This window comes from Gorilla gorilla, chromosome 2 (assembly GCF_029281585.2).
Source record: "Gorilla gorilla gorilla isolate KB3781 chromosome 2, NHGRI_mGorGor1-v2.1_pri, whole genome shotgun sequence".
Lineage (NCBI taxonomy): Eukaryota > Metazoa > Chordata > Mammalia > Primates > Hominidae > Gorilla > Gorilla gorilla.
Genome location: NC_086017.1, coordinates 57,110,949 through 57,134,697, shown reverse-complemented (window position 1 = coordinate 57,134,697; position 23,749 = coordinate 57,110,949). Strand labels below are relative to the sequence as shown.

General features: G+C 48.5%; 1 protein-coding gene, 1 long non-coding RNA gene and 1 other non-coding gene across 11 annotated transcripts in view; 2 read left to right on the top strand and 1 right to left on the bottom strand.

Annotated features, from left to right (window-relative positions):
• The window catches only part of KIF9 (kinesin family member 9), a 51,578-nt gene that overhangs the window by 14,610 nt on the left and 13,219 nt on the right, over positions 1 to 23,749 (top strand). For 8 of the 9 annotated variants that reach the window (XM_004034044.5, XM_031009883.3, XM_019023377.4 and 5 more), the window contains 11 exons: positions 715 to 798; positions 910 to 1,002; positions 2,101 to 2,248; positions 3,629 to 3,693; positions 9,447 to 9,524; positions 17,453 to 17,521; positions 18,062 to 18,166; positions 19,288 to 19,343; positions 20,030 to 20,120; positions 20,615 to 20,748; positions 22,272 to 22,466. In XM_004034044.5, coding sequence (XP_004034092.3) covers positions 715 to 798; positions 910 to 1,002; positions 2,101 to 2,248; positions 3,629 to 3,693; positions 9,447 to 9,524; positions 17,453 to 17,521; positions 18,062 to 18,166; positions 19,288 to 19,343; positions 20,030 to 20,120; positions 20,615 to 20,748; positions 22,272 to 22,466 — 1,118 coding nt within the window. The remainder of the gene's footprint in view (positions 1 to 714; positions 799 to 909; positions 1,003 to 2,100; positions 2,249 to 3,628; positions 3,694 to 9,446; positions 9,525 to 17,452; positions 17,522 to 18,061; positions 18,167 to 19,287; positions 19,344 to 20,029; positions 20,121 to 20,614; positions 20,749 to 22,271; positions 22,467 to 23,749) is intronic. The other variant, XM_063703743.1, reaches the window with a different exon arrangement.
• On the top strand, positions 14,913 to 15,016 carry LOC115934212 (small nucleolar RNA U13). The gene has a single exon (XR_004070033.1). It is a non-coding gene; the product is annotated as a small nucleolar RNA U13 (small nucleolar RNA).
• Positions 18,933 to 23,749, bottom strand: part of LOC109026268 (uncharacterized) — a 74,785-nt gene continuing 69,968 nt past the window's right edge. Inside the window, exon 9 of the long non-coding RNA XR_010132810.1 lies at positions 18,933 to 22,538. This is a non-coding gene — a long non-coding RNA (uncharacterized lncRNA). The remainder of the gene's footprint in view (positions 22,539 to 23,749) is intronic.

Here is a 23,749-nt window from a genome sequence, read left to right as displayed (position 1 = left end):
TGGCTTGGGCCCGGGAGGCAGAGGTTATAGTGAGCCGAGATCGTGCCACCACACTCTAGTATGGGTGACAGACTGAGATGCTCTCTCAAAAAAAAAAAAAAAAAAAAGAACACAAAATAAATAAATAAAAATATAAATTATTATTTTTATAGTAATACATGCTCACTAAAAAAACCCCACAAAACTGTATAAAAAAGAAAAAATAACCTATAAACCCCAACCCAGAAGCAACTATTATTAACATCCTATTAGCAGAATTCTGCTTATTTCTTCTATGAATGCTTTTGCATTTCTTAGATCATGCTATAATATGATTTTGGATTCTACATTTCTGTTATTAAAAACTATGTGTCAGCATTTTCCTGGCTGCCCAATATCCCACTGTACACATAGATCATTCCCAAATTGTTGGACATGCAGGTTGATTCTGATTCAATATTCATAAACATTTTTAAGGCTCTTGATTTTTATTGTCACTTTGCTTTCCAGAAAGCTATACCAATTCACACTTCCCCAGCGGCGGGTGAAAGTGTAGATGTGGACTCCAATTTGACTCCCTTTCTATTAGTTTATAAAAGAGGTTTGCCTGGAAGGCCCAGCTGATCTCAGTGATATGAGACCACTTGTGTAGCTATTGGTATAATTGAAAAATGACCCAAGTGCCTTGTCATTTTAGTTTTTCGAAATGTTGCCTATGATTCCCTTCCTCTTCAGGGTGAGACCAACAGGATTATAGCCTCCCACACTATGAACAAAAACTCTTCCAGATCACACTGCATTTTCACCATCTACTTAGAGGTAGGTGCAAGCTGTTTGATCAGCCCAGGCGGGGCAGTCAATTCTCACGGGGCCTGCTCAGTCAGAAACTTCTCCCTGTGACAGTCTAACTTCTGCTTGGATGTTTTGTAGGCCCATTCCCGGACCTTATCAGAGGAAAAGTACATCACTTCCAAAATTAACTTGGTGGATCTGGCAGGCTCAGAGAGGCTGGGGAAGTCTGGGGTAAGTGATGGGGGCTGGAGGTTGCTACTCAATAAGCCACAAGCCCTTTTTCTGGCACAGTGCCTGCACATCTGGGCCATGACTCATTGGATATTTGTGAACACAGTCCTGAGCTAGGCGAAGTGGGACATGTGGGCTTGCTGGAGGGACAGGATTTGCAAAAAGGGAACGGCTATTACCTGGGGGCGAGGTAAATCCTCAGAGGATTTTTGTAAACATTAAATGAGATAGTGCCCTCTACATTCTTAGCAAAATGCCTGGCACTCAGTGCTCAGTAAATATTCCTTGCTGGTATAGCATTTCTCTGTGTGTGTTTTTGTTGTTGTTGTTTTGAGACACAGTCTCACTGTGTCTCCCAGGCTGGGATACAGTAGCACAAATACAGCTCACTGCAGCCTTGACCTCCCGGGCTCAAGTGATCATCCCACTTCAGCGTCTCAAGTATCTGGGACCACAGATATGCACCACCATGACCAGCTAATTTTTAAATTTTTTTGTAGAGACGGGGTCTCGCTATGTTGCCAAGGCTGAACTTGAACTCCTGGGCTCAAGCGATCCTCCTGCTTTGGCCTCCCAAAGTGCTGGGATTACAAGTGTGAGCCACCACACCTGGCTTCTTTGTGAATGAATATGAGTATTCATATGAGTATTTGCATGAGTATTTCAAATAAATATTTGTATGAGTGTATTAGCAGAAGTATTAACAAGAGTATTCAGATGAGCATTTGTATGTGCATTCATGAGTGTTTGTGTGAATATTCACAGGATTCTTTGCTCAAATATCTAGACAAGTATTTCAGTACATATTCATATTAGTGTGAATCTTTGAGTGAACATCCATATGAATATTCATGTAAGCATCACATTTGCATGAGTATTCACATGAGTGTTCACATGAATATTTCTGAGTTTTGGTATTACCATTATTAGCCCAAGATGGAATACAATCGCATGACATTGAAAGAAGACCCTGGTTCTGGGAAGGAGGCGCTGACCTGACCACAGACTTATAGCATTTCTCCAGACCAGGAAGACTGCTATTCTTAGTGGGGCAGCTGCTTTATTCCATCCAAAGTGGAACTGACCTTTGCTTTGTAGTCTGAGGGCCAAGTCCTGAAGGAAGCCACCTACATCAACAAATCACTCTCATTCCTGGAGCAGGCCATCATTGCCCTCGGGGACCAGAAGCGGGACCACATCCCCTTTCGGCAGTGCAAGCTCACCCACGCTCTGAAGGACTCGTTAGGTGAGGGGGTACAGTTGCTGCCCAGGGAGGAGGGTCTGTGTCTTTGGGGAGGGACAGGTTTGGCACATCTGCCACTGGTGATAATAGAATTGCTCCCTCCTGGTGGCATGGATTCACCTGCAGCACATTCACAGTGACTTCAGACACCTGGAAAGGCAGAATCAAGCACTGTGCCGAGAACACACTATGCTATTCACTCCTCAGAACCTTCCTTAGGCTTTTTACCTGTACTAGGAATACCTTCTCTTTTCCCCTTGTCCTGAGGAGACAGCTGGCAGAATCCTTCACAGCCTGAAGACTTGGGGCGAGGGCCTCTCTCCCATGGCGTCTTCCCTTCCCCTGCAGCCTCCTGTACAGAGCAGCGGGGGCTATGTCTTATCATCCCCATGGCCCTAGGCCTTTGTGTTGAGTCTGACAACACAGTCACTAGTGTCTGATTGTTAACTGAGTGCCACCCTGAGCAAAGCTCCAACTCATACCTCCCTCTCCTGTCCCTGCCCCTCCCTGCCCTGTATCATCTCTCCTCTGCTGTTTTCTCCTGGATCCTCTTTTAGGTACATGTGGTGGCTTCTCTTTCTCTCTTCCCCTTACCTCCCAGCCTCACAGATGTGTGTGTCCTCTCTGACCCTGTCTCAGTTCAGGCTGCTATAAGAAAATACCATAAACTAAGTGGCTTAAACAATAGGCATTTATTTCACATAGTTCTGGAGACTGGAAGGTTCAAGATTCAAGTGCCAGCAGATTCAATGCCTAGTGAGGGCCCTCCTCCTGGCTTGCAGATGGCCACCTTCTCGCGTATCCTCACATGGAAAGAAAGAGAGGGTTCTGGTCTCTTTCCTTATAAGGACACTAACCCCATCATGGGGGCCCCACCCTCTGACTTCAACTAAACCAAATTACCTCCCCCTCCCCAAGTCCTCCATCCAGATGCCATCACGTCGGGGTTACAACTTCAACATATGAATTTTATAAGGACAAAAACATTCAGTCTTGACCAGGTGTGGTGGCTCACACCTGTAATCCCAGCATTTTGGGAGGCTGAGGCAGGAGGATCGCTTGAGGCCAGGAGTTCAAGACCAGCCTGGGCAACATAGCAAGACCTCATCTCTACTAAAAACAAAAAAAATTAGCCAGGTGTGGTAGTGTGCACCTGTGGTGCCAGCTACTTGGGAGGCTGAGGCAAGAGGATCACTTGAGCCCAGGAGACTGAGGCTGCAGTGAGCTGTGATTGTGTCACTGCACTACAGCCTGGGTGACATGGTGAAACCCTGTTTCAAAAAAAACAAATAAAAAGCATTCAGTGTATAACAGACCCCATCAACTCCTTTGGAGCAGAAAAAACACATGGTTCATAGCCCTTCTGTGTCTTGCTTTCCGCAGGGGGAAACTGCAATATGGTCCTCGTGACAAACATCTATGGAGAAGCTGCCCAGTTAGAAGAAACGGTATGTAAAGACAGTCAGTGAAACCAGGTTGCAATCCCCCTTCATGGGTGCCAGGGCAGGGTAAAGCTCCAGGCTGGCTAACCTGGCACAGTGGCCATAGGCATTGTCAAGAGTGGAAGGATCCAGGGGTGAGTCTGAGCCACAGTTGCTGAGGGGGCCCAGAGCTAGGATCCACACACCAAGCACTAAGCTGTGCGGAGGAAGAGGGCCAGCCAGCAGGCAGGCTCAGCATGGGAGACTGTGTGAGGAGGGAGGCTGAGAGCCAGCTTTGTGAAGACAAGGACCACGTTTCCTGGGGTGCTGCTCCTGGAATTGGGATCAAGAAGGATCGTTGGTGACTTGTTCTTTATAATCACACATGTTTAAACATCTTGAAAACCCCACAGGGTTCCAGGCTGTGGTTATAAGGCCAGTATGAGCAGATGGTATTAAGCACCTGCCATGTGCACCATGGTAAGCAGGAGTAACCTGGTAGAAATTAGTCTTAAATGCCCTTGGGCCTCAGCATCCTCAACCCAGAAAAAGAGAGAAGTCATGGTCCTAAGTAACGTGAGGCCCAGAGGGAGGAGGCCTTCAGAGGAGGCCAGGATGGGGGTGATGGGGAACTTTTCCTGAAGCTGGAGTAGGAAAAGATGGGCACTGAGCTGGCTGGGGTTAAAGGATGGGTGGTAGGATAAGCAGAGGTATTCCTGGCAGAGGTAACAGTGGGACTGAAGATGTGACCCACACCAGGAACATCTGTCTACTGCTGGGGGTGGGGGCTCTCAGCAAGAAGAAGAAAAGAAATCACAGGGGCTGAATCGGTTCTGGTGGCCTGGCTGAGGCCTTGGCTGTTTTCCTGCAGGTGGCTGGAGCTGTCACAGGGTTTGAGTAGGGGAGGGCTGTGGCCAGAGGTGGGATTAGTCAGGGAGATTATCCAAGTGGCAGGACACAGGTGGTCTGGGGAAGGGAGAAGCTTGTGAGAATTAGAGGCAGGAATAAAGGTCTAGCCCAGTGACACAGGTGAGTCCACACAGCTGAGCACCTCCAGCTTGGGGCTTTCCCAACCTTCCTCTGAAGTGCCACCCATCATAAATAAGACAGATTAGGGGCCGGGCGTGGTGGTTCACGCCTGTAATCCCAGCACTTTGGGAGGCTGAAGCGGGTGGATCACCTGAGGTCAGGAGTTCAAGACCAGCCTGACCAACATAGTGAAACCCTATCTACTAAAAATACAAAAATTAGCTAGGCATGGTGGTGCATGCCTGTGGTCCCAGCTACTCGGGAGGCTGAGACAGGAGAATCACTTGAACCTGGGAGGCAGAGGTTGTAGTGAGCTGAGATTGCACCACTGCACTCCAGCCTGGGTGACAGAGTGAGATGTCTCAAAAACACAAAACAAAAAAACCCCACAAAAGACAGATTAGGAAAGCTATCATTAGACATTTTACTTTTCAAGTGTGGATGTTTAAGGCAAGCTTCAGTCACCTGGAGAATCTACTTAGGAGAAACAGATTATTTCCAAAGATGCTTCAGGGCAAGACATGCCTGCAGGGTCTCGCAGCTGTGTGCATTAGGGACTGTCCCAGCTTCCAAGGAAAGTGCTCCTGTCGTACATCCAGCACCCTGGGACTTGGGAGGCAGGGGAGGAGAGCTCCAGCTGACGTGCAGGCAGCATCCCCAGAGGAAGGCTTCTGGAACTTCTTGGTCTCATGGCATAAAATGCATGGTTGAGGCTAGGTGTAATGGCTCATGCCTGTAATCCGAGCACTTTGGGAGGCTGAGGTGGGCAGATCACTCCTTGAGGTAAGGAGTTTGAGACCAGCCTGGCCAACATGGTGAAACGCTGTCTCTAGTAAAAACATAAAAATTAGCAGGACGTGGTGGCGGGCGCCTGTAATCCCAGCTACTTGGGAGGCTGAGACAGGAGAACCCTGGAGGCAGAGGTTGTAGTGAGCGGAGACTGGGCCACTGAACTCCAACCTGGGTGACAGAGCAAGACTCCATCTCAAAAGAAAAGAAAAAAAAAAACAAAAAAACCCCGCATAGTTGAACCCAAGAAGAGCCATAAGAAATGGGCCTCCTGGCTGCCTTGTTAACAAAGATGCCCTCCAAGACAGTAGAAGCTCCCTGTCTCCCTTTATCCCCACCTCCTGTGATGGTTACAGCTCAGGAAACAACTCCTGGTACCCGCAGTCTCCGGGGGCTTGTGCCCATATACCACTTGGGTTCTCTGCCCAGGACGGAACCCAGAGCTCAGAGGAGCTGTTGGAGGGGTCTCAGGGGTTTGGGACAAAGGTATATTGGGGGTATGGAAGCTAATGATTGTCTCTTCCAAATGTGTTGAAACTTTAAAACTATTCTCATCATGGATTGTATTGCTTTATGCAGTGACACTACATGTGTGCTGAGTAACCACAGGGATGGGACATGGCCATACTTGCTGCTGTACTTGGAGTAGGAGAGTCTGACTTGGCCCTGCACAGAAGCAACACCACCTGTAATGACAGAGACGTCTTCCTGAGGGCTCGCTGTGAGCCAGCTCTGTACAGAGCACATATACACCTTATCAAGGCAGCTCTCCCTTCACCTTACAGAGAAGTTGTGAGATCTGTCAGTGGTCATGCAGGGGGTCAGTGGCTGAGCTCTGAGCCACCAGAGTAGACTGCCCAAGGAAGAGCCCTTTCAGTCTTTCCTCTGGCCCACTTAGGGGCCAGCCACTCCTAGCCTGCTTCCTCATTTCAGGATCATTCATTGAGATATGAGACAGCCCAGCATGGCCTGAGGCAAGAATCTCTGGGCCTGCCTCCTGAGGCCCCTGGCTGTTCGTCACTGCCAAGGAGGAGCTCTCCACCCCTCAGCTAACATCCAAGCAATGAGGCATGGCATCTGGGCCTGCTCCCATAGCTGCCTCATAGGCCTCCAGCCATAATTATCCTTGGCTGGCTCCCCCTCCAGAGAGACTCTGCTGGGACCCCCCAGGCATCACTCTTAGTGTCCCAGGGACCCCAGAGTCCATTTTGGAGCATGCTTCTATGCAGAGATTTATCTTTCCTAGTGGTCTCATTTTACCTATTTTGCAAATAATCTCTATTCACAAGCAATGGGCCAAAGACATAGAGGCCAGTCAGCACACACACACACATTTTAGACCTCTGCTGAGTTGAATTTTTGGCCTTGTTACTGAGTAGCAAAGGCTAACGAGCATTCCAATGCTTCCCTCCTTTCAGGTTCAACATTTACCAAACACCTACCGCTTGCTGGCCTTACCTGAGAAACTGATTCCCCAGGCCCATGATTCCTCAAGGCCTTTCTCAGTTCCACTGCCAGTACCACTGAGCCTCCTCCCAGAGCACCCTGTCATTGTCTCAGTCCACCTGAGATGTTGACCTGGCTGTCGCCTCCCTCAACATTTGGGGCGTACTGTCCCTCCATCAGGATGCACTTATCCCTTCCCCATCACCTGGCAAACTACTCCTCTGGCCCCTCCCAGGCCCCACCCAGGCACTAGGATGGGTTTCCTATTGGTCCTGCTCCCAGCTGTGAAGAGCACAGACTTGGGAGCTGGAGTGCCTGAGTTGAATTCCTGTGTGGCCACAGACCAGCTCTGTGGCCATGGGTGGGTGCCTTGACCTCCCTGTGTTTCAGTGTCCTCGTCTATAAAACTGGGTTGATGATGCGTCTACCTTATAGGAAGTTGCGAGGATTAAATGAGCAACCACACTTCTACACTTAGAACAGAGCCTGGCCACAGCAAGCGCTGTGGAAGGGTTGGCCCTATCATAACTTGGCATGAGCTTACCTACCCATTATCTGCCCCTTCTCTCACAGAATGAAGGGCTGAGCAAGCTGAGGCCACTCTGGGAGGTCCAGGCCCCAGATGTTGGATGCAGGGTTAGACATGATAGCCATAAGCCTTGCTGAGGGGAGGCTGAGAGAGCCCAGTATGCCTCCTGTCCTGACATGGCCTTGTGGCTTGGCAGCAGAGAGGTCCCTGAGGGAAGTGTATACAGAGGACAACACTGGTAGGAGCCCATCTCTGTGCTGGCAGTGAAGCCTTTCAGCTCAAACCTGTGGAGACTCCCTGTGGATGGTGGGGAGGAAACTTGGCTGAGGCTGGTGGGCAGAGTCCAGGCTTCATTAACAGATCGGTCACGCCCCAGAGCAGCCTTTCTTATGTGTGGCTAGAGGCCCCTGCCTCCAAATGCAGCAGAACTACCCATTCCCACCCAGACTGCTGAGTCTATTCATCAGGAGGCCTGAGCATCTGCCCTCCCAGGAATGGCTCAGGGGGGTCTTCACAGGGTAAAGTTTGAGCAGACGCTGCTCAGGGACTAGACCTGCACTGGCCACTATGGCAGCCACTGGCCACATGTAGCTATGGAGCACTCAGATGTGGCTGGTCCTGACTGACATATAATGCAAGTGTAAAATGCACACCAGATTTCAAAGACCCAGCACCAAAAAAGAAGGTGTATTAGTCCATTCTCACACCTGAGACTGGGTACTTTATAAAGAAAAGAGGTTTAATTGGCTCATGGTTCCACAGGCTGTACAGGAAGCATGGCAGCATCTGCTTTGGGGGTGGCCTCAGGGAGCTTTTACTCATGGCGGAAGGCAAAGCAGGAGAAGACGTCTTACATGGCAGGAGCAGCAGGAAGAAAGTGAGGGGCAGGGAGGTGCCATACGTTTAAATGACCGGATCTCATAAGAACTCACTCACTACCATAAGAACAGCACCAAAGGGGAAGTCCATCCCCATGATCCAATCACCTCCCACCAGGCCCCACCTCCAGCATTGGGGATTATATTTCAACATGAGATTTGGGTGGGTGGGGACAGAGATCCAAACCATGTCAGATGGTAAAATATCTCAGTAATTTAAAAATGTTGATTACATGTTGAAATTATAACATTTTGGGGCCAGGTTCAGTGGCTCACACCTGTAGCCCCAGCTACTCAGGAGGCTGAGGTGGGAGGATTGCCTGAACCCAGAAGGTAGAGGCTGCAGTGAGCTATGACTGTGCCACTGCACTCCAACCTGGATGACAGAGCAAGACCCTGTCTCAAAAGAACAAAACAAAACGAACAAAAACCCACAAACAAACCATAATATTTTTGATATCTTGGGTTAAAATTTAAATAAAACATATTAAAATTATTTTTACCTGCTTCTTTTTAGCTTTTCTTACATGGTTACTAGAAAATATAAAATTACATGTATGGCTTACATTTGTAGTTTGCATTGTATCTCTGTTGGACGTGGCTGATCTAGACCCTGAAAACTGCGTGAAGGAGGGGGAACACTGTGGTTTGTGGAAGGGGCAGAGACGTTTCATGTGAAGGAAAACCAGGAGGGCTTCAGGAAGGAAGCTGATTTTCAGCTGAGCCTTGGAGAGAGAGTGGAACGCAGGAAGGCAGACAGCATAGGAGGACAGAAAAGGGTACTCCAGGCAGGGGTCACCTGAGCAGAGGCCTAGAGATAGAAAGTGGTCAGGTTTGGATGAAGAAATAGACCAGTGCGCATCCTCACAGTCTACATGACGAGGACCAGGCTGCTGGATGTGCCCTCTGTCACCTTCCTGCTCTTCTCATGGGGACCTCATACCCAAGAACTCTTTTGACCAATGTCCTCCGGGGGAAGGGAACCAACATGGGTGGACAAGGGAGCTTAAGGAGCCAGGAAAGGGCAGACAAGGTCTCTGAGAAGGCCGGTCTCTTGGGGTCTCACTTTAGTGGCGAGCCATCTAATGTCTACCTGCTCTGTTTTGCAGCTATCTTCACTGAGATTTGCCAGCAGGATGAAGCTAGTCACCACTGAGCCTGCCATCAATGAAAAGTATGATGCTGAGGTACAGCAGGGGTTGTGGACAGGTGTCCCACTGTGGGGAAAGTGTATGGGTTTGCTACTTGGGTCACACAAGCGAGGCTTCCCTTCCTGCCTCAACCAAAGATCCCCATGCAGCCCTGGGTCAGCCCCTTTCCACTCCTGGACTGGCCAGAGTCTTCAGAGTCCCTGGAGACCCTTAGGGGCTGTCATGGGGTAAAAGGGCTAGGTCAGGCCACCAACAAGTTCACATGTGAGGCCTAAAGAACTTATTAGAAATGGGATAGAAGCTGACCTTAAGATGAAGAAAATTTTTTAAAAAGAAAGAAAAAAAAAAGGGCATCTTCAGGCTCTACCCTAGACTGGCAGAATCAGAAACTCTGGGAATGGATCTAGTGACCTGTGGTTCAACATGAGTCAGGTGATTCTGACGCCTTGTCACATTTGAGAACCGCTGCTCGTAAGCTCCACTCCCTCCCCAGTCTCCAAACCATGGGTTAGTTCTACAAACTCTGGGTGCTCTAGGCTTCTACATGAGATTTCCTTAGAGCTAAGGGCTAAAGTGTGGACCATCTTTCAGAATCACCTCGCTATGTCACTACAGAATCTCTTTCCTCCCAGTAAACAGCTGGCCAATCAGAGGGAGTGCTCAGCATCACCATTAACAAGGGAAATACAAATTAAAACCTCGTTGGAATTCTACGCTTAAATTAGCAAAAACTAGAATGTTTTTGACAACACAAAATGATGATGAGAATGTGGAGAAATGGAAACTCTTGTCCACTTCTGGTCAAAGTGTAATTGATACAACCACTTTGGGGAGCATTCTGGCAACATCTGGTGTAGTAAAAACACATTTATTGTTAATTTGGCTTTCCTCTAAGATGCTCATGGAATCATAGCTCATGGAGAAAGGAGCATTTGTAAGCCCTAAGCTCGACAAACCAGTTAAACTTTTGAGATTCTAAATCCTGAAGGAAAATGACAGTCCCTGTGGCTCTGTAGAACTAACCCATGGTTTGGAGACTGGGGAGGGAGTGGAGCTTAGAGCAGCGGTTCTCAAATGTGACAAGGCATCAGAATCACCTGACTGATGTTGAACCACACGTCACTAGATCCATTCCCAGAGTTTCTGATTCTGCTGGTCTAGGGTGGGGCCTGAAGATGCCCTTTTTTTTTCTTTCTTTTTTAAAAATTTCATCTTAAGGTTGGCTTCTATCCCATTTCTAATAAGTTCTTTAGGCTAGGCCCTTTTATGACACTGAGGCCTCCTCTCTTGAGGTCACACTTGAGAACCACTGGCATCCTAGTTAAGGCCATGGTGACTGGATTGGGCTCTCCTGGGTTTAGCACCCTGCTCTTTCCTCCATTAGCTGTATATAGCCTCAGCAAAATACCTACACTTTTTTTTGTGTGTGTGTGAGACAATCTCCCTATGTCACCCAGGCTGGAGTATAGTGGCACGATCTCTGCTCACTGCAACCTCTACCTCCCAGGTTCAAGCCATTCTTCTGCCTCAGCCTCCCAAGTAGCTGGGATTACAGGCACATGCTACCATGCCCAGCTAATTTTTGTTTTTTGAGATGGAATCTCACCCAGGCTGGAGTGCAGTGGTGCGATCTCAGCTCACTGCAACCTCTCCCTCCCAGGCTCAAGCCATTCTCTTGCCTCAGCCTCCCAAGTAGCTGGGACTACAGGCGCACACCATCACACCCAGCTAATTTTTGTATTTTTAGTAGAGACAGGGTTTCACCATGTTGGCCAGGCTGGTCTCGAACTCCTGACCTCAGGTGATCTGCCCGCCTTGGCCTCCCAGAGTGCTGGCATTACAGGAGTGAGCCACCACACCTGGCCAAAATACGTACACTTTCTAAGGCTCAGTTTCTTCATTTGTAAGTTGGGTAGATAACACAATCCATGCTCAAAGAGATCTTGTGAAGAATGAGATAATGTGTAGAAACCTCTTAGCATAGTGCTGTCATGGGGTAAATATTCAATAAATGTTGTTTAGCACTCCTCTCCCTTCTACAGAGCAGCAGTATTGCTTCTAGGTATATATAGTCTAGAGACATTCTCACATGTGTGAGAGACTATAGATGTCACTATTAAAACAAGCACTGTGAGCACCATTCTTCTATAGAGTCTATAAGTCTCTTTATAGACTTATTGTAGTAAGGATTAAATAGTGACTCTTTATAGTACTTACTATAATAGCAAAAAATTAGAAACATAATATCCTTTAATAGGGGAGTAGCTAAATGAGTTGTGGGATGAGGGAGCCAGAGCTAGAGCTACCTGCATGGATAACTCTCAAGTGAGAAAAAGACTAGATGCCTGAAGTGGCCCAAATGACAGTCTCTATTATTTACACCACATATAAAAACATGCAGAGAGATGCTGATATCATTAATGGATATATGTGTGTGCAGTAAAAGAAAAAAATGCATGGGAGTGAAAAAACCAGACTGAGGCCAGAGGTTTCCTTTTGGGATGGGAGGGGAGTGGATTTGTAGCATGGTATGCAGAAGCTTCACATTTATCTGAAATGTTTTACTTCTTAAAAAAAAAAAAAAAATCCCTGGGCCGGGTGCGTGGCTCATGCCTGTAATCCCAGCACTTTGGGAGGCTGAGGCAGGCGGGTCACTTGAGGCCAGGAGTGTGAGACCAGCCTGGACAACGTGGAGAACCCCATCTCTACTAAAAAATGTAAAAATTAGCTCAGTGTAGTGGTGCATGCCTGTAATCCTAGCTACTCGGGAGGCTGAGGCCCAAGAATCACTTGTGCCTGAGGGGCAGTGGTTGCAATGAGTGGAGATCATGCCATTGCACTCCAGCCTGGGCAATAGAGGGAGAATCTGTCTAAACAAACAACAACAAAAAAACCACCCCTGAAGCCAATGTGACAGCAGGCTATTAAAGTCACATTTTGGGGCGGTTTGCCCAGGTTTTATGGCATTATTTTGTATGGTTTTCTGCTTTTCTGTATTCTTGAAGATTTTCTTATCCTTTTTTTTTTTTAGATGGAGTCTAACTCTGTCGCCCAGGCTTGGAGTGCTGGAGTGCAGTGGCACAATCTCGGCTCACTGCAACCTCCACCTCCCAGGTTCAAGCGATTCTCCTGCCTCAGCCTCCTAAGTAGCTGGGATTACAGGCACCTGCCATCACCCCCAGCTAATTTATGTATTTTTAGTAGAGACGGGGTTTCATTGTGTTGGCCAGGCTGGTCTCAAACTCCTGACCTCGTGAGCCTCCAGCCTCAGCCTCCCAAAGTGCTGGGATTGCAAGCATGAGCCAACATGCTTGGCCTTCTTATCTTTTCTTATTTGGTGTTCCCTTAGCTTAGGATTATCAACATTGCTACCCGTGAACCTGGCTGGGTGGACGTTGTACCTGTCTTGAAGGTTTTTCATGCCCCTATTTTTTATTATTATTTTTTAGACAGGGTCTTGCTTTGTCACCCAAGCTGGAGTGCAGTGGCGCTGTCATGGCTCACTGCAGCCTCAACTGCCTGGGCTCAAGCAATTCTCCCACCTCAGCCTCCCAAGTAGCTGGGACCACAGGCCTGCGCCACCACGCCTGACTTAATTTTTTTTTTTTTTCTGTAGTGATGGGGTTTCCCTATGTTGCCCAGGGTGGTCTTGAGCTCCTGGGCTCAGGGGGTCCTCTTAGCCTTCCAAAGTGCTGGGATTACAGGTGTGAGCCACCACGCCTGGTGAAGTTGGACAATCATGCTTTTTCATGTAATTTGTGTTCTAAGATCTGCATTGTTGGCCCTGGCCAACTGAGTGAGTCTCTGTGCCATCCAATGTGAATGTGTTTATAATCTTTCTGATAAGCATTTTTCTTTACAAACATGAGTTCTTGAGAGAGATGTGGAAAAATTATTTTGGTTGCTGCCTTTCCTAGACTGTAGCCAGTATTCTCAGGTCATTTTCAGCACTGTCTTCAGTATTGATGCCTGTTTTCAAGAGGGTAGAATTGCTTCTTCAGAATTTCTTTGGCTGATGGGGCTGGCTATAAGGCAGAAGACTGGGTTCCTAATCTACCTCTTCCACAAGCTCTCTGTGGCGAGTTGCTCAGACCCTCTCAACCTCAGGGTCGTCCTCTGTGAACAAGGAAGTTGGCCTGATAACCTGCAGTGACCCTCCCACTCTGCCAGTCGGTGATTCTGTGAAGTGGTGTAAAGGGCTGTGAGCCTCAGGCATAAACAGACAGCAGGGAGAGACTTAGTATACCCCACTCTGCCAAGAGAAGATACACTGGCAAGCTGCAGTGGGATGAAAATCAGAAAACTGCCTGCCCCGAGAGCTGCCCCACAGCCTGATGTGCAGCTTAAGCAGAATTCTCTGAATTATCCTCATTACATTTATAATGAAAATGCCTATTAGGAAACTTACATGAGTCTGTGCTGTTTCCAAGGCATTTTTTTCCTATCTAAAAAATGCCCCTGTTTGTTGTTGTTGTTTTTGAGACAGGGTCTCACTCTGTTGCCCAGGCTGGAGTGCAGTGGTGCAATCTTGGCTCACTGTAACCTCTGCCTCCCGGGTTCAAGCCATTCTCCTGCCTCAGCCTGCTGAGTAGCTGGGATTACAGACATGTGCCACCGCACCCAGCTATTTTTTATTTTTTATTTTTAGTAGAGATGGGGTTTCACCATGTTGGCCAGGCTGGTCTTGAACTCCAGACCTCAAGTGATCTGCCCGCCTTGGCCTCCTAAAGTGCTGGGATTACAGGCATGTGCCACTGCACCCAGCCTCCTACATCACCTTCTGATTGGCCCAGACATGTAAGTTTGGCTCTGCTGTGCCTCACTGAACAGAGTCATCAAGCTGGAGGACCCTGATGGCTCAGTCGAACTTTCTGTAGCTGGGCCATGATACATTTTCTAGAGCTGGGAGAAGGAGGGCATGTGGACAGGTGAGACTGGCCACCAAGCCTCTCCTGTTGACCCCACAGGAAGTCCACACCTGAAGGGGACCTTTGTGGGGCTTCCCAGAGGGGCAGATCCAGGATCTGGACACTGGTCACATGCCTTGGGTCCCAGGCTTTGTGCCTGAATTGCCACAGAGCCATCAGGATGCCAGGGGTTCTGTTGACCCTTGCTATGTGAGGGCAGTTGGGCCTCAGTGCCCAGGTGACCTGGTTGGATGAGGGCTAGAATACAGCAAGCCTTTGGTCTGGGAGAGGGCCAGTGGGGCGGTGGACTGGTCACAGTTTTGGTCACCAGTCCCAGGATCCAGGTGTCAGGGGCTCCCTCCAGTGGCCCTTTTATGACAACTAAAGGAAGTCCTATTGTTCACAGTGAGGGTTCTCAGCTTGAAGTTCCTTGTGCCTCTTTTAAGGAAGACACTCAGATGGTATATCGAGTATAAAATGACTTAGCGATTCTTCTCCTCAAAATGTGTCATTTATGATCCTTTTGTAGTTCATGAGCGTGATGATTGGGTGTTCATACGCTTGTGTGAGATGTGCCACCCTTGAACCTTGTTACGACATTGGCACATTACCCGTCTGATCTGAAAAAAAAAGTATCATTTATTTACTTACCTAAAATCTATGGAGTGCTTACTATGTGCCAAGGGCTTTTTAAAGCACTTGGAATACCTGACTGCATGAACAGAAACACAAATCTCTGAGCTTGCAGTCTGATGGGAATAGGGGAGATACATAATAATAATCACAATAAATAGGTAAGTTCTAAAGCTTCACTGTTTAATACGGTAACTGCTACTCAAATGTGGCTATTTAATTAAAATTAGAATTACTTCTTCAGGCACCCTAGCCACATTTCAAGTGTTCAGTAGCTGTATTTGTCTCATCATTACCATACCGGGCAGCACAAATATGGAACATTTCAATAATTGCAGAAAGTGCTATTGGACAGCACTAATCTAGAATATGTTAAAAGGCAAAACGTACTATGAAAAAAAAATTAGAGATTTTTAAAGCATGTTGCAGAGGTGGAGAAGGAATTACAATTTTTTTTTTTTTGAGACAGTGACTTGCTCTATTGCTCAGGCTGGAGTGCAATGGTGCGGTCTCAGCTCACTGCAACCTCCGTCTCCTGGGTTCAAGCAATTCTCCTGCCTTAGCCTCTCTAGTAGTTGGGATTACAGGCGCATGCCACCATGCTTGGCCAATTTTTGTAATTTTTGTAGAGACAAGGTTTCACAAGGGTGGTCTCGAACTCCTGACCTCAGATGATCCACCTGCCTTGGCCTCCCTAAGTACTGGAATTGCAGGGATGAGCCACCGCACCCGGCTGGAATTACAATTTTAAAGAGTAATTGTGGTGCACCTAATTTAGAAGCTTTTGAACAAAGATTTTCAGGAGGTAAGTGAATGAGTCTTGGAAATACTTAGGAGAAGAAAATTCCAGGGCAGCGGACAAGCAATGCAGAGGCAGAAGCATACCAATTTGTGGAAGTGTTTGGAGTGCACCAGAGAAGAGAAGCAGAAAAGAGGTAATGGGGGCAGATCTCAAAAGCCTCATAGATCACTGTGTTATTCTACAGAAATCTATAAGGACATAAATATATGAGTACAAAAATGTTCTTGCAGCATTGTTTGTAAGCAGCAAAAAATTAGAGGTGAGGACAGGCACAGTGACTCACGCTTGTAATCCCCGCACTTTGGGAGGCTGAGGCGGGCAGATCAACTGAGGTCAAGAGTTCGAGACCAGCCTGGCCAACATGGTAAAACCCCATCTCTACTAAAAATACAAAAATTAGCTGGGCGTGGTGGCACATGCCTATAATCCCAGCTGCTCAGGAGGCTGAGGCAGGAGAATTACATGAACCCGGGAGGCAGAGGTTGCGGTGAGCCAAGATCGCGCCACTGTACTCCAGCCTGGGCGACAGAGCGAGACCCCATCTCAAAAAAAAAAAAAAATTAGAGGTGACATACATGATTATCATTGGGGAGTGGTGACATGTTCATGCAGTGGTTGGTGAGGATGAGGGTGAAAGGATGAGGTTATAACCATGCATAGAAAGCATCCTGGAGGCCAGGCACAGTGGCTCACATCTGTAATCCCAGCCCTTTGGGAGGCCGAGGCGAGAGGATTGCCTGAGCCCAGGAGTGTGATACCAGCATGGGCAACATAGTGGGACCCCTGTCTCTACAAAAATTAGCTGGGCATGGCAGTGTGTACCTGTAGCATGACCTACTCAGGAGGCTGAGGTGAGAGGATTGCTTGAGCCCAGGAGGTTGAGGCTTCAGTGAGCCATGATGGTGACACTGCACTCCAGCCTGGAGGACAGAGCAAGAGCCTGTCTCTAAAAAGAAAGCATTCTGGTGCTGGGTATGGTGGCTCATGCCTGTAATCCTAGCACTGTGAGAGGCTGAGGTGGGCACATCACCTGAGGTCCAGAGTTCGAGACCAGCCTGGCCAACATGGTGAAACCCTGTCTCTACTAAAATTATAAAAATTAGCCAGGTGTGGTGGTGGTCACCTGTAATCCCAGCTACTCAGGAGGCTGAGCCAAGAGAATCACTTGAACCCAGGAGGCGGAGGTTGCAGTGAGCTGAGACCATGCCATTGCACTCCAGCCCGGGCGACAGGAGCAAAACTCTGTCTCAAAAAAAAAAGAAAGCATTCTGGAGTCTGTAGGCTGCACCAAAAGGGCCATTATCCTGGTAGACTGGAAGGAGCCTGGGGCCCCTGGGAGTTGGGGTTTGAGGTGGCTGTGTGGCTTGTGCTGTCTCTTCTGCTGGCAGTAGCAAAGGCCAGGGTACTGTTCAGGTCCTCCCAGACCCTAAACTCACCCCAGTTAGGGAAGAGTCACCAGTCGGGAGGGAATCACCAGAAGCTGAAAGCATACCCTGTGGATCCAGGAATGGCCGGGATGTCTGGGCACAGAATGAGGAATTGTGCTCTTGCTGTGGAAGAGATAGGGTAGCTTCTCTGATGATCCTTCCTGTCGGCCCCCACCCTACCATGTTTCCCGGCAGAGAATGGTCAAGAACCTGGAGAAGGAACTAGCACTGCTCAAGCAGGAGCTGGCTATCCATGACAGCCTGGTAAGAGGCTAGAGGCAAAGAAGGAGGGCAGAGGTGCTGGGGTAGGGGGTGACTAGAGGGACTGGGGCTAGGGGCAGACAGCATGATGGGTCAAGGCCGATGGTGGGCGGGGTTGGGGGGCAGGCTGAGTGGCAGGAAAGGGGCAGCAACAAGGGTACATGAGGACAGGGGTTGGGAGCAGAGTCCTCCAACGGTCCTGAGGGGCCTCGAGGCAGAAGCAGCGCATGCCTCCCGTCCTCGCCGTTCTCATGCTGCAGAGTCTGCTGGGACTCAGCCAGCAGAGCCTCTGTCTGGAATAGCAGGCCCCATGTCTGAGGGTCTTTCCTTTCCTCCCCGACCCCATTATCCCTCTCTGACCCAAGCACCTGGCCTGTTGTGTCAGGCCCTCTGGCAGGACCCGATGATGAAGGGAAGGAGCCAGCTTGGGCAGCCAGGGCCTGTGCCCAGCCTCCCCACTTTGCCTCTCAGAATGGCCCCTGCCACTCCCCTGTGGGCTCAGGTTCTTGTTGCTTATCCACATGTTCTTCATCCTCCTTCAAGACCAACCGCACCTTTGTGACCTATGATCCCATGGATGAAATCCAGATTGCTGAGATCAACTCCCAGGTGCGGAGGTACCTGGAGGGGACACTGGACGAGATCGACGTAAGGAACCCCTCTGTGACCACTATGCTCAGCCAGCCTGGGCCTCCCAGTCCTGGGCACACCCCAACGTATGCTCTGCTGGCCTCAGAGCCTCATGTGAATGGGTGCAGTGGGTGGAGGGTGGTGCTGGACTCTTGATGTCAGGGTCCCTTCAGCTCATCTCAGGGGCACAAGCACAGGCCCTAGAGCCAGGCTTTCAGGATTGAATCCCAGCTCAGCTGCCTCTTTGCTGAGTGACCTTGGCAAAATACTCAACCTCGTGTACTTCAGTGGCCTCACCTGCCTAGTGGGGAGGGAAACAGAGTGGGGATTAACTGAGCTGCTGCACCTGGGGTGCTTGACTGTGTCTGCAGAATGAAGCTGATAAAGGATGATGGTCATGCTGATTGTCTACAAGGTAGACCCCAGGGCCCATGTTGGAGTGGGCCAAGGAGGGGGAAACCACCCCACAAGGAAGGGTCCTCAGGGGGAAGGCTGCATCCTGTTTTCACAGTGCAGTCCATCAAACCCCTCTTCTTGGAGACATGGGCAGATCCCCCTGGCTGTTACTGTGGGCAGCTCCGAGAAGCAGGCCTGGGACAACTAAGGGATGGACTCTTCTGGCCTTCACAGGAGGGGCAGTCCCAAATTAACCCTTGATCAAGGGGAATGCTGTGGGCTTTAGGCTGGGGGGAGGCCAGTAACCTTCCTCCAGCCTCGTGTGTGTGTCTGTGCCCATGCAGACAGGTCCATAAATGGGCTCCATCTGAAGACAGCAGGCAGAACCTTTTGGAAGTAAGAGAAAGCTGGAGAAATACATTTTATTAAAAAAAAAACAAAAAAACCTTAGAAGGTATTTTCAAGGTATAGAATCATTTCATTTTATAGAGGTCTCCACTTAGAAAAGGTGGTTTTTATAGCCTCAGCAAATACTTAGTTTTAAAATTATTAATCAGATGTTTCTCTGCTCTGGAGGAGGGCTTGGCTGCCACTTTGCTGAGAGGCTGTGTGCACATGTCCTCTTCTCGAGACAGATGGTCCAGGGGTCAGCCAAGGGGTCTTGATTTCTCTACTAACATAGATGCCCCCTGGTCCCTCTAGGTGCCCTTGGTCTAACCTCTGCCTTGCCGTCTTCCCTCCAGATAATCAGCCTTAGACAGATCAAGGAGGTGTTCAGCCAGTTCCGGGTGGTTCTGAGGTGAGAGACCCCCACCCCTACCTCATTCCTACATCAGGCTGCCATTTTCATCTCCTGCGATCTGGGCACTTGCCTCCAAGAGCATCCTCTTCTTGCTTGTGGATGAAGAGCCAAATCAGAGTCCTCGGGGGCATGCCTGGGTCCCTGGTGGATATTCAGTGAGTTCATTAATTGGACAGGAGGTGTTTATGGAGTGCCAGTTCTGAGAGTGCCCAGAGCAGGGTATTGTGAATATTCACCTTGTGAATATTGCAACACACACTCCCACCTCAGGAGGCATTTGTGGTTTATTTGGGTGCAAACATACCCATAGTCTGAGCAGCTTATGCTAGGTGGTGTCACTAAAGCTGGTCATGTGATTCCAAGTGGCCTCTTAGAGACAGAACCTAAGACAGAACCCCACATGGTCCCAAGTAAAGCTTATGGTCCTTATCAAGTGTCATCTTGGAGCAGACACACATGGCATAAGGTGGCCCTTGTGGGTTTGGGGGTCAGACAGTGGGTATATGCAATGGGGCAGGGGGAAGTGAGTCCTTTGTCCTTTTGTCATGTCTGGTTCATGATGAAGGTGTGGCCCCACACAAGGGGCCTCACCCATATGACTTTTAACCCCAGTACTTGGTTCTTGCCCCAGTGGATTCAGCATGGCCCCAGGTACAAGCTGTTCTGTCTTGCTGTCTCCCAAGCCAACAGGAACAGGAAGTGGAGTCCACTTTGCGCAGGAAGTACACCCTCATTGACAGGAATGACTTGGTAGCCATTTCTGCTATCCAGAAGGTAAGCATAGTTGCTACTTGCCGACAGCACTCACCTCAGATTTCCCATCCTCAGACCTTTGCAGAGCCAGCAAGTATTAATGCATTAAACCAGAGCTAGGATTGCAACAGATAAAGGTAACACCAGAATGAACACAGGTGACCTGTGTTAAGAGTAAACCACTTTTGAATTAAAAATAATTTCCATAAGGTAGAGACATGGATAATAATATTAAAGATGAATTCCTGGAATTAGGTTGGAAATAAGCTTTAAGATCCCCAGAGTATGGAATGAGGTGCCATACTGGTGAGGGGGTGCATGTGGAAAGTGGACATTTGGCAGAGTGGTCAGGGACCGCTCTACTGGGGACAGCCTGAGGCTGGCATCAGCAGCTGTCAAACCTTGGTGTGTATGGTGAACATGTCCACCCTGAGCCTTGGGCCATATACATGTGGGTCCCCAAGGGGTCCAAGCCCTTAATCTAACTCACAGACCTTTGGCTGGCCTCTCTGTAGGCGGGGCTTGTGGATGTTGATGGCCACCTAGTGGGTGAGCCTGAAGGTCAAAACTTTGGACTTGGAGTCGCCCCTTTCTCTACCAAACCTGGGAAGAAAGCCAAGCCCAAGAAGACATTCAAAGAGCCACTCAGGTGAGTGACCTTGCCGCTCTGCCTCCTCAGCAGCTGGCCCTCCTCGGTGGGTGAATGGGAGGATGTGCACTGTTCCCACTTTCCCCCTGGTGTCTCAGCTACTGGGTTGGCACAATGGACATCACTGCTGCCAATACTAGCAAGTCTGTGGGGCCCGGGCTGGGGCTGGTTTGGAACCCCACAAGAATCATCTCTCGTCCTCACAGCAACCTGGTGAGGTGGGAGTTAATGTCTTCATTACACTGATGAAGAAACAGAGGCTTAGAGAGGGGAAGTCACTCACCAAGGCCATACCACCAATGAGTAGTGGAATGGCAGCAAGCCCATGCCCTCTGGTACTTTATGTTGTACCCCCTCCCCTCACTTCACTAGGGTCTTCCCGCCGACTGGCACTCAGGTCACCTAAAACTCCAGTTCACCTTTCAGGCAAGACTCGTTTGTATGTGCAAGGTGGGAAGAGCATTTAGGTTCACTTAGTGAGCCCTCCCAGGGTGCTGTGTAGTGGTGGGTAAGAGCACAGGCTCTGGAGCTGATGCCCGGGCTCCCTTCCCTGCTCTGCACTTCTCACACCCAAGGGGTCACCCCATGTGAGACATGAGAACCGCTCTGTGCCTGTTTCTGCATCTCCAAAATGGGAATAATAATAATAGCATCCAAGTCATTGAGGTTGTTGTGAGCAAGAGTGTGTGAGCGCAGGCCACAGGCCAGAGCTGATTGTAGAAAACTGTTACACGCAGGACAAGAGTCAGGCAGCAGAGGATGCCAGTGTCCCTGGCTTCCTCCTGCCTCTTCATGAGTGCAGTCACACCCCAACCCTCTCTGTTCTGCTTCCGGATAATCAGTGCAGTATTCAATGGGTTGAGGCTCAGTTCCCTGAGCCACACTCGTTGCAAGGAGGAGGAAAGAGGAAGAAACAGATTTTCTATCCTCAGACCTTTGGGAAGAGCCATGGGCATCCTCCTGCCAGTTCGGTCCTCAGATCTGCCTCTTCTCGGAGAAAGGCACCAAGCACTGTCACTTCGGCAGGGAGGACAGCTACTTTTCTGGGAGCTGGTGTGGAGAACAGGGTGTGGACCAGTAAGAACAGCAGGGCAGAGCCATCCTGCTTTACCATTGGTCCACAGACAGAACCACCCTGTGTGGGGCTCTGCCAGTCCTTCCCAGGGAAGCCTGTATGACTCAGACCTCAGCAGCCATGGTGGTTCCTGAGAACCTGTGGCCCATCCTACAGGTCCGTACACTTTCAATCCATGGAGATTGTACCCATTTTTCCCAAGCGTCTCCTGCCAAGACCACCGAGGGCTCTTTGTTCTGATAAAAGGGAGAAAAATGCCCTCTTCTTCCTCCACATCTGCCTGGCTTAGCATCACACTATTTGCGCTTTTACCTAGGCATATGAACAAGATGGGAGCTGAATGAGGTGGGGTTCCCAGTGTAGTCAGTGCTGAGAAAGGTCACTCATCCTGGCATCTGATACCTCATTGTCCATGACTGAACCCTGGGGCTTCCGTGCCTTCTTCCAGCTCCTTGGCAAGAAAGGAAGGTGCCAGCAGCCCTGTGAATGGGAAGGACTTGGATTACGTTTCCACCTCCAAGACCCAGCTGGTCCCATCCTCCAAAGATGGGGATGTCAAAGACATGCTTTCGCGGGACCGGGAAACTTCCAGCATTGAGCCCCTTCCCTCAGACTCCCCGAAGGAGGAATTACGCCCAATTAGGTAATCAGCTAATGTTAGCTTCTGCACCAGATCAAACAAAACCATATGTGATCCTCAACATGTAAAGAGTACCTGCAGATAAAAGAGAAATAAAGTAAGGAATAATAGGCAAAGACTAGGAGCACAGTCCCCAAAGAAGAAACATGACTTATGCATCTGCAAAATGATCCAACCTCAGGAGTCATCCAAGATGCACAATTAAACATGGAATCATTTTAGACCATCCAAATAGCAATTATTTAAATAATTAAAGTTACGTATCTTTTGTACAAGTACTGCATTCAAAAGATTTAAACATTTTAAGGTATGAAAGAATATAACCTCTTCCCTTTCCTCAAATCACTCAGCCCCTCTCCCTCATGAGTTTTTAAGGATCTATCCTAAGGAAATAGATGTGAAACAAGATTTATGCAAAAGATGTTTATTTCATCATTTATTTAAAAAGCAAAATATATATATTTTTGAAAACCTTCAGTAGCCAACACTAGGGAAAGGGCACTAAGTGAATTGTTCTCTGCCATTGGGTTGTCCGTGAAGAATTTCAGCCTATGAACATTTCTAAACATTCAGAGAAGTTGAAATAATTGTACAGCGAACACCTGTACACCAAGCATCCTCCCAATTCTACAATTTATGTGTTACTATTCTTGTTTCATTCTGCCTCTATCCTTCTATCCCTCCATGTTCTTTTTTTGATGCATTTCAAAGTTGCCCACATCAATCCAATTCCCCTTACCCCAACACTTCATCTTACACTCATTAACCAGAGTTCTCAAAGGGTTTTTAATAACATGAAATGCTCTTTTGAAAAAAGTAAGATGTAAAATTAAACATACTGCACGGCCTTAGCCATTCAAAAATATATCAAAAAGGCCAGGCACGGTGGCTTATGCTTGTAATCCCAGCACATTGGTTGGCCAAGGCAAAAGGATTGCTTAAACCCAAGAGTTGGAGAGCCTGGGCAACATAGTGGGACTCTGTCTCTATAAAAAATTAAAAGGTAGCTGAGCATGGGAGTACATGCCTGTAGTCTGAGCTACTCAGGAGGCTGAGGCATAAGAATTGATTGAGCCCAGGAGCTCGAGGCTACAGTGAGCTGTGATCGAGTCACTGAACTCCATCCTGGGCAACAGAGCATGCTGTCTCCAAAGAAAAAAAAAAATATATATATATATATATGTGTGTGTATATATATATATATATATATATGTGTGTGTGTGTGTGTATATATGTGTGTGTATATATATACACACACATATATACACACACACACACACACATAT